Raw genomic sequence first — 10815 nt, 5'->3', positions numbered from 1 at the left:
ACGCACATTCCAGGCCGCGCAAAATTGGTTCCTCACAAACTACCTCTGAAACCTGGCCGTTGCTCCAGCGAAACGTTCCAAGTTTGCGGGATCGGGGCCACATGCGTGGTTCGCATTTCTTTCCTCCTTGAGGTCCTGGTGGGCAGCACGTTTGCGGGACCACCACCGCGGCAGAGCGGAAGGAAAGTGAAGGAGCAAGTGCTTGGAACGCCGACATAGAGATGGCCGTGCGAACGTAGAGATGGCCGAACCGGGTCAAAGTGTAGCATCTGTTCTCATCAGCTTAATATCTGATACGGGTTATTTTTGGACGTAAGATATCAAACTTATTTTCGCAAGTTGGCGGAGTGCTTAGAACCTGCTTCACCTCCACCTCGGGTCAGCCCAATATTTCACTATTTTCGGAATCGGCACACGTATGGGGAGAAATTCTCAATATACACGGCTCTTGCTCACGGACACTTTTGCCATCAGAACCTAGCCATATACAGCTTCCCTGTGAAAATCGTGGTAAATTATTTCCCACCTTTGTTCGAAATTTTGTTTCACCTCTGCGTCATGTAGTAAACAGCTTCGCCGGTCATCCACCTTCGCGGAGTGAAATGGCTCGTGTTTTTCTCTGGCCCTGTTTCCTCTGGCCGTTATAGTTTGCCTTGGGTGCTGCGCCGCACCAACATGCCGCATCGGGGCATGGTCAGAACGCCGTCCGAGTAGTTCAAGAGCAACGCTCAACCTAGCTCTTGCTCTCGGTGAGTTTCGAGAGTCTACGGACTCTCTGGTTCCCGATGGCCCCGTCATTCCTGGAATATATCACTGTCTGCGTGTTTCACATCGGTTACATTCCGTACGTGCACTGCTGTGCAAGCACTCTCTAACCCCACGTTAACTGCTTCTCTTGAATATTGCCGCCTCTGATATCGCTAGAGCACTGATTCTTTTTTTTTTCAATAGACGTAGGCATGAAGCAACTCTTACGAAAGCGGGCTCTCAGATTCACTAAGAATTTCAGCTTACAAAGGCCTGGATCAATGCATTCCCTCTTTGAATTTTGTGGGATGAGCAGGCAACATATCACCTATCTTTAGTCGCTCTGCTGCTTTAATATGCTGACGAAAAGAATCTTTGAAGTTGCCTTGCGTAAGATTGGCCCGAGACTCACTGTTTCCCTTATGCTTTCCTTTGGAGCTTCGACTCTACGGTTCAAAGTTAACTTCGGTCGTGCAAGCATTTAATTTTGATTCAAGCGAGTGCCAACTTAGGTCGGCCTCCTTTATCATTATTGCTCTTCGTGCATTTCGATTCAAGCTCCGTCATTAAATTTCTCGACTATGTCGTATTAAATTGACTAGTGTTCGCAAGTTTGTGCATGATAATTTTTCCTAGATGCATTCAGCATTATCCATCCTTGTGTCGGCCACTCGCCCATAGTGGGTGTCAGTCACTAGTTGAGAGGACAGCAACAACAAGATCAGTCAGGTACGCTCTCTCTTCGGCACGACCGCTTGCAGACAGGACGAACACCATCTAGCATCCAGTGGTAGTATGGCCTAGTGCATTGGACACTGACTGCATAGCGTATTTTAAGATAGCGTTTTCTACACGCACCCTTCCAGACTTTGCTGACCGTGGCTGCTCCAACTGTCTTGCCGAATAACTCGTACACACAACGGCTCAATCAGATGAGGGAGGAAACAGCTTATCTACTGTATATGATCGACTAAGGGCAGCAGTCACGTAAGAGCCGCACCACAAATTTGGCAGCCCAAAACTCAAATAATAAATAATTTTGCTGTAGAGAATTGAAAGACGGAACAGAACGTCGCAGCTCGTGTACGTGCTCTTGCATTCTGAGTGCGCGACGTGTGCGGTCTTCTGACATCGTTGTGAAAAAGCTTCCATGTGACAGTCATATTTAACGCCCTCGAAAGAACTGACTACGATTGTGTCCATAAAGTCGAACCGAATCTGGGGAGTGGTAACAGCGACAGTAGGTGAGGTCTATAGAAGAGCACAAGCTGCGTGGCGTGTATGCGTGAACAGACATATGCGTCATGGAAACAACAGCGTTCGCTCTATTGGTACAAAGAAATCAAGGTACACATGGCCAGAGAAAAAAACCTGGCTGCAATGGCCCATCCCTCTGTAGGAGCCCTATATCATCAAAATCGAGAAAGAAAAGTGCGGCTCTTGAACAAGTATATACCAAATGTAGTCCTATGTGCACTACGTGCCATTACAGGTGCGCCGGTGCAGGCTCTGATCTCTACGGAATTTCGCAGTGCAACAACAAAAGGTTCTCAAATTTACTCAGTGTAACAAATATACATCGTCAAGATCATACTTCCTTTATCAGAGTGAATCTTCCTATGCCTTCTTTTGCGGGTTTGCCGCATCTGCTGGGACTACTTCTCGCCGAGTACGGTATACCGGTCTTGGATGCTGTGCAATGGTATACTGCGCTCATTCGGCAGACGGCGAGATGAAAAGTAGACGAATCTCAAGGACAGTCCAACCTGCGGTCGCGTGGATCACGTGGGTTGCATGCTTTCCGCGTCTTGCTAATTTGCCTGGCAGGCACATAATCCCTGTACTGCAAAACACTCTGCAAAAATTTTTTTCCTATTTTAGCATGTAATTATCGGTTTCACTAAAGTTTCGCTTTACAGAGATCACATAATGTGTGCTCTGTCAGCGTTTATTTTTTCTTTTATTGGCTGTCGTAGAACTCCCCATTTTCCGCTGTTTCGATCGCTTTGTTCGTAGCGCGGAGCTGACGACCAGAGACGCATGCTCTACCGAAAAGCCTCTTCGTCTCTCTCTATCAACACCCTCTTTGTGCGTAGCCGCCTCGACCTAATAGGGATTCTGCAGAAGCGTCAACAGGTCGCAGTCGCCACAGCAGAGGGTGACATCGTCGCACGACTTGATCGTCATTGCATGCAGCGGATACGTCCGTCACACGGCTCGGAGGACGCGTCCCACCAGGTGGACCAGCCAGATGGTAAACGTCGCCCATCAGGTAAAGACAGACTCTGCGTGATCCTGTATATGGCCATGAATTTACGGAACATAGAACATGCGACGGCTAGCTGAGGACGTTGGTGGCTTAATGCCATATAGGAAGGGTGATGGGAGCTGTCCTTTCACCCAGCCAGTGTTAGAAGTCACGTGATATGTTGAGTTTTAAAGGCGTGGCATAGTTGAACTTGTGAAGGAACCGGCAGCACGGAACGTCCTGTTTGGGAAGTCCGCACTCCTCGCTGCCTGCACTCATCAAGTCCTAATTTCCGTGAACTCAGTTCATGTGTGCCGTTCGTAACCCTACACTGGTTTAGTTTGTAAACGAATGTTTCCCGGAATTTATACTACACGGAAAGCTACGGGTTTCTGCTTCGTGTAGTAAGCAAATACATTGCTATCGCTGTTGATGCCTTCCAGGCTTCTCATGCAGAACTCCAACTTGTTCTTTTAGCCTTAGTAGTTGACTATCCATGTTTCATGACATACTCGTTTTGGTTTTAAACTCTACACCCGTCAATCTGAAGTTCCCATTGTATTAGAGCCACTTTCAGGCAGTCTGCAGCCAATAAAACAATTCTGAGTACCATTGAAATTCCTATGGTAGGAATATGCATGAGTGATCACGCCTCTGTTGAAGTTACCACTATCTAAGTGCACCAAAAAACTCACGCACACAAACTCTATCTACGTCACCAAGTTAGCCTTGCCGAGTCACTGCCGCAGAGTTTACCTCACCATATTAGATGAGAGGGAGTTGTTTATTCGTGAGGTACAGACGTTGGAGATATCTAAGGAAAGAAACTAGAATATTATGATCCATAATGAAACGATACTGCGGAAGTGCTTAGCAAGTGCAGCACGTTTTCTGGGAGATAAGCTCCTCACGAATTCTGTGCAACTGGCATGCAGTCATTTGTGAGTGCCACGTGTCATTTCCCAAAGGGGGCACTTAACTTGTTGAGGCTAGTACTGGCTATTTAATAACTAAGTGCTGCAGGCAAATGTTCGACAATGTCGATATTCACCGCTGCACCATAGGCAGGCCATGAAAACGACAGAGGGTACTTAAGAGTTTAGAACTCGCTGTTACATTGTAATAAGACGGGTCTGCGTGCTTGCTTGCAATATTTATTTCATAATATGCGTCATGGCAGCCGACGAGAACAAGAAGTCGCAGGTTCGCCCGGAAGGAGAAGAATCAATTAAGAAAGCAAATTATTAGATAGCTATACGAAGTAAGGATAGTAGTTTTATCAGCCGTATAAACTTGGAAATATTCCCTTACTAAGTGAACAAGCATGGTGTCAGTGCACACAGGCAAACATCAACAGATGACACTCGATGACCACGGACACTTGCTCTCAAAACGCCGGCGAGAGCAAGCGCGGCAGCAGCAGCGAGCGAAGGGACCCTCGTGCTGTCTATCGCTTCAACGCAAACAGCGGCGATAATAAAGCACGCGCAAAGGTATGAGTTGTCGGCAAAGCGCTTTCAAGATACGGCACGCGCGACCTCGCGCTGCCTCTCAAAGGACGCAGTTGCTGCCTGAGTCGAACGCTGCCCACCCTCCCTCCCGCGCTGCCTCCCCGCTTTTCCCTCTTGTGCGCGGGATATTGAGACGTGATCGTTGGTTCCCTTTGCGCGCGGTCGCGAAACACGCAGTTGCTGCCGGATAACAATGCCATCCCCCTCCTTCCCTAATATCCCCCACGGCCTTTCGTACGACAAGAGAGGACGCGTTCCACCTCCGATTTGGAGCGGGCCAGATTGAGCAGCGATTGTCGGCTCCCCTCGCAAGCTTTACCTCGCACATACAGAATACGGCGTGCGGCGACGCTGTTATCGCCCTTGGATTCCATACGGAACATTATGGTGACATCAACGGGGAAAATGCGCCTGGAGTATCCGTATAATTGCTGTCGCAATGTACACTTTCCCTCCAACTTAAAATAAACGAGGCGAGATGCAAGAATCATTAGGATTTAAAAGCCGCCACAGAACGGCAACGGTAAACAACAGGAGGCTGAAGGACTGGTGAAGGGTGACAGATCCATGGAGACATCAAGAAAAGTGAGGTCACGCAATGAAATGATGCACGTCAGTTACCACCCTATAAAGAAGACACTATCTATCTATCTATCTATCTATCTATCTATCTATCTATCTATCTATCTATCTATCTATCTATCTATCTATCTATCTATCTATCTATCTATCTATCTATCTATCTATCTATCTATCTATCTATCTATCTATCTATCTATCTATCTATCTATCTATCTATCTATCTATCTATCTATCTATCTATCTATCTATCTATCTATCTGTCTGTCTGTCTGTCTGTCTGTCTGTCTGTCTGTCTGTCTGTCTGTCTGTCTGTCTGTCTGTCTGTCTGTCTGTCTGTCTGTCTGTCTGTCTGTCTGTCTGTCTGTCTGTCTGTCTGTCTGTCTGTCTGTCTGTCTGTCTGTCTGTCTGTCTGTCTGTCTGGCGGCTATTGGTTACATAGAAAATGGATAGAGGGGCGCTGAGGTGTAGCGCGCAGTACTCAATTGCCGTTGGCTATGGCTGAAAGCCTGTGCTGGACCTTTGGGGATTCAGAAGATTTACGTGGTGTGGTGGAGCCCTCGATCGAAGGCTCCACCACACCACGTAAATCGAGCCGCGTAAATCAAGCCGCCCCCTCTTCCTGTAGCAGCTGCCAGAGAGGGCTTCAGTGGCGGGAAAGCAAGACGACAGTCGGCTTCCAAGCAGGCGCTCGCGCCACTTGAGACAACCCACGTATGACGAATCAGCTTAAACGTATAACCAGCTGTACTGCCGCTACACATGCGCTGGTTAGCGGACCAGCTCTCTACGAAATTACGCAATGAAAAGCTAACGCTACGTAAATATTCTCACTGAAACAAATATACGCAGCGCCTTCTTCCATCATATCATAAAGGTATAGCTTTATAGAAGCGTCGAGCTTTTCGCTTGAATTGATAATCATCGTCTATCGTGAAATCGAGTCTGTTTGATGATGCATTCCAGAACAGCTAGGGACGACACGCTCATCTTGCAACATTATTTATAATACGACGAAAACACGCAACAAGGAAGCGGCGGAACCCATCTCGCTATGACTGACGGCGGTAATGCGTTTAGCATTTGATCAAAATAGTGACACAACCTATTGCCACCGTCTAAAGGCGTTATGTATAAGACGTGTACTGAAGTGGGACTCCTCCTTCACGCTTCCCGAAAAACACGCGGCGCCATCTAGCACTGCCGTTGCGAAGCCTGCGCATGGCCTCCGAAATTCATGGGGCGCCGGTGCTTGCGAACGCCAAGAAGGGTGTCATGCGGCAGGTGGGCTCCTCTCTCGCATATTTTTTTTTTACACGCGGCGCCATCTAGTAGCTTTGCCGAGAAGTTGGTGCCTTGCCTCTGAGAAGAGAAGCCTGGCGCTCCGATCCCTGCGAACGTTGAGAATTGTTTCCTCGCTTGCCGCACACTCAGTGGCACATACTCAGTGACCCTAGTCGGTGAGAGGTTCATTGAAGAGGGACGCGTACCCAGTGCATTCATGGCGCCGCTTTCTCGAGCAGTGGCGTGAAAAGCGTTCATTGAAAGCGGTACATTCCAAAGGCACTTCTGGCGCAGGCTGCTAATGCGTGAGATTACTGCCCTTGATGAACCATTGTGGCGTGGGTTTGGTTCCGCTTAGCATCGAAGCGACAAAGACAATTCGCAAAAGTTTCCTCAAAAGTGTAAGATTGAACAGTGGTCAAAGTGAAGGCTATGAAAAATGGACTGTGGATAACACATATTACAAGTCATTGTTGCAGTAACTCCACGAAACGGGCCTGCATGCTTATATTTAGCTCCATTATGACGTTAAGTCATGTGGCAAACCAAGCACGAAAAAAAACCTGAAGGGATTCTTTTCGTTATATTAAAGCAGCACATTCTCGTCTTGCATATGCCAAGACGCATGCTAAACATACGAGTTCACTCCCGCTACACTTCCGGCAGACGGCGCTAGTAGCACTTGTCATGCCACTGCATGGTACGACCAGACAAATGAATATGAGAACCGACGCCATCATATCTCAGCAGAAGCAATGTACAGCACCCGCGCAGAGCTAGTGGCCATCCTAGATTATTTGGAGTGGGCCCTCGCAACTTCGTCTGAAACCCACCCTGTTCACCATCATGTGTACACAGATTCCCAGGCTGCCCATCGGGCATGTGCTAATGTTCCTTACAAAAATCCCGTAGTGCAGAAGATCCGGCACCAGGCACGCCTGCTCCGCGAATGCCGTCACGATGTTGCCATCTACTGGGTCCCTGCGCACTGCGTTATCCCAGGAAACGAGAAGGTTCATAGAGTGGCGCGCGCTCTTCCCTCCACCACGTTAGCCAGAGCCTCTGATACTCCTTATTCTCTCTTAGCTATACCACACCTGAGATAGCAGATCCGATGGCAGACAAGAATGCGACAAAACAACGACGTGCCACCTACCCCACAGAAGTGGGTGATCCACTTTTTTTACCGTTGCTTCCCTCGAAGTTATTCACACGGTGGGAGTCAGTCTCGCTTCGGAGAATTCAGACAGGAACCCTCCTTACTCCTCTCTTGCTGAACCGTTTCCACAGGGGTGGCACACCACCACTCGTAAGTGGGTTCTGTTACATGTGCACATGTCGTACTGATCTCAACCACCTTTGTTTGGAGTGCCTCCTCTATACATCCCACCTAGGCTTCGTGCCCTGGCCACCATAAAGCGGGGACCCTGGCCTTCTTCTACTAGACTTGGGCCTAGCCGCATCCCACGCCTCCGGACCATGCCACCGAGCTCTGGCAAGCATTCATGTTCCTCCAGGATCCGCCGGCACCACCGGTTGGTGATCGGTTCCGCGAGTGCTACACGAGTCATGCCGCTCCACTTAGCTGCCTCCAGGACGTTCGTTAATAAAACGGAGGCTGCCCCACTCTTCCTTCTTGCAGTTATACCCAATCGCTTTTCACCGCAGCGTCCTCGGCGCTTTCTAATGTGGAATGAACGTGGTTGTTGCACTCTCGCGAGAGCCGGAGACTTTACCGGTCTACACGGTCGCTCGTGACCAGATATTCATTCATTCTCAGTGGCACATACTTAGTTACCCAAGTTGGCGTCAAAAACGTTCATCGAAGAGCGGCACACACCTACTGTTACAAACCCAGTAACCAAGGTTGCTGTCAAAGAGGTTCATTGAAGACCAGCACAAGTGAAATGACACATACCAAGGTCTCCAAGTCGGCATCGAAGTGTTTCTTTGAACAGCGGTACCTACCTAGTCCCTGACCTACATTGATCTACGTCGGCGTGAGACAGGGTCGTTGAAGAGCGGCACGTATGTACACATTTTTTCGTACTCAGTGACCGAAGTTCATCGGTCCGATGGTTGGTGTCGGTCCCAGCTCCCTCAGAACAGCAGCCCGATGCGCTGCTGATTCGACCATGGTCGTCCCAGGGACCCAGACCGGCGGGAAACCGGACACACACACACACACACACACACACACACACACACACACACACACACACACACACACACACACACACACACACACACACACACACACACACACACACACACACACACACACGCACGCACGCACGCACGCACGCACACACACACACACACACACACGCACGCACACACACGCAAGCACGCACAGCCCTCAGAAAATGCATGAAGTACTATAATAATGCTAGCGCATTAAAATTAATGCTAACAACGAGAGCAGTGTGCAGCATAAACTGCACCAGTAATCGCAACAGCGGGTTCCCATCATTTGCATTAGCGACAGAAACATTGACGTTGTTGTTCTTGCTATGCGTTCGTCAGGAACAAGCCTCATGTTATTGACACCGTGTCACGCCTTTATTCTTCGCAGGTGCCGGAATGCTGTCAAATAAGCGCCATTGGCTCGAGTGCACATGCTCACTTCTCGCTGCTATCGTGTTTGTTTGTGAGCTGCTCAGCGTGATTGCCATACTGGAAGGCGTGTGCCCGCCGCCCGACCAGCGTTCAAGAGCGAGCCGGCTCAAGCAAGACAACAATGTTGGGAATCTGTTCCAGACGCAAGCTTGGTGCCCGACCTCTGGCCCGGGTCTCGTCCTTGCAGACCTAGTCCGTAGGGTCAGGAACCAAGCGTGGTGGGATTGACGCCGCCCGTAGAACGTGGTCTCGGATACCATCGTGGACCATTGCCTTCGAAATTGGTCATCACGAGCAGGAGGTACTCAGAGGCAAAAATATGCCTAACCGGAAAACAATCACTGGGGCACTCTGGATGAAGTATTCATAATGGCGTCCACTTGGAAAGAAAATAAAGCAGAATTAGGGTGTTGCTTGTTACAGGTATGTGGTGATGCAAAAGCGGCTTGCCAATTAAGCCGATGTCTTCATGCAACATGAAAATGAGTTTTAAACCTTGACGCTGCAGGGAAACAGAACGCATAGGACCTAGTATTTTTCCGAGACGTAGTGGATCTTTGGAAGCAGAGCCGATTGTATTGAAATAAGAAGTATTCTCGTCTTTGTAATCTGCACATTCCAAGAAAAAAAAATGTGGTTTACAGTTTCGAACACGGCTAAAATCTGCTGAGCAGAAGTTGTCACCATGCGTTCGCTCGGTAAGTAGTTTGTCTGGGCAATAATCGCGGTTCTCCTGTATCAGATTCAAATGGAAGACTCTGTACTTTCATTACTCTTTCTTTCCTTTGCCTGCAACAGACGTTGTATATTGTAATATTTGAACGGAACGTGTATTCGACAAACTGTAATACTTAAATTTCAAGCTGAGTATGAATCGAATAGAAAAGGCTCAGAAGGACAGACTGGTGGGCTTTTTGGTACTGCATGACTTGAGGTATAGCGCAACAGAGCTCGTAAAACAACAGAAGAGGATGAACACACAGCACTACACAGTGTTCGTAGCTCTGTGTTTTCGTTGTCTTCTGTTGTACTATCTCGCAGTAGAGAATGAGAAAACTGCCACCGAGGCCACAATTGACGATATCAATTAGTATGCCGCGTTTGGGAAAGAAAAAAAAATCTAAGAGAAAAATCTAGCAAGCTCGTCGTCAAAAGTAAACGTGACGGTCTTGTGGCTAGATGACGATCTTACGGGGAGAAGGGAAGCGCGATAATATCAGCAGAAAAGTTGCAATGCATTAACGAAAATATGACCGTTTGCTCGCGAAGTCCGTAAGTGCTGTCGTCTTCGGGCTAATCTTCAGTCTCTTAACGACACTGCGTCGACATGATGACAAACGGTTTTTTAGGCCTATTTTGGAAAAGTAACATAGCACTTGTACGCTATCTACGACAACCTTTCAAGGAAGGCAATTTCGAAAAGATTATTCCATTCTAACCATTTCGAAACTAAGCTCCACAGGTATTAGTACATCTTGCATCAATGTTTGCTATAAAAGTTAGTATGTAACTGAAAATAATTACGATCTGCGTTGGTATGTAACTGAAGTTAGTCCACGAAGGCAATAGGTGAATTAGAGTGTGGGCAATCAATAATGGAAAACATGTTGACCGGGCAGAAAGTTTTACAATGAAGTCAGAATTAACATCAATAATCATGGAAGGCGATCGGAGATCACGCATAGAATTCCTTGCGCGACACCTAAAGGAGCCGGCTAGTGTACCAGCTTATTTAAAAAGCTCGAATATTTATAGCAAAAAGAGATAAATATTGCGAACTAGTGTCATGCCATAAACCTGCGCAGATGGTTGAAGGTCGTGCTCTTG

At 48.0% G+C, this 10815-nt stretch overlaps 1 protein-coding gene and 1 pseudogene across 1 annotated transcript; both read left to right on the top strand.

Annotated features, from left to right (window-relative positions):
* The first annotated feature begins 241 nt into the window (after positions 1–241).
* LOC135897851 (U2 spliceosomal RNA) lies at positions 242–421 on the top strand (annotated as a pseudogene).
* Positions 422–1454: 1033 nt separating this feature from the next.
* On the top strand, positions 1455–9408 carry LOC135896662 (uncharacterized). The gene is made up of 3 exons (XM_065425150.1): positions 1455–1476; positions 2764–3019; positions 8945–9408. The coding sequence occupies exons 2-3, from the start codon at positions 2788–2790 to the stop codon at positions 9214–9216; spliced, it is 504 nt and encodes a 167-aa protein (XP_065281222.1). The 5' UTR covers positions 1455–1476; positions 2764–2787; the 3' UTR covers positions 9217–9408.
* Positions 9409–10815: the final 1407 nt, after the last annotated feature.

The sequence above is a fragment of the Dermacentor albipictus genome, chromosome 1 (assembly GCF_038994185.2).
Source record: "Dermacentor albipictus isolate Rhodes 1998 colony chromosome 1, USDA_Dalb.pri_finalv2, whole genome shotgun sequence".
Taxonomy (NCBI): domain Eukaryota; kingdom Metazoa; phylum Arthropoda; class Arachnida; order Ixodida; family Ixodidae; genus Dermacentor; species Dermacentor albipictus.
The sequence above is the reverse complement of the archived record's forward strand: the minus strand, read 5'-3'. Positions and strand labels throughout refer to the sequence as shown.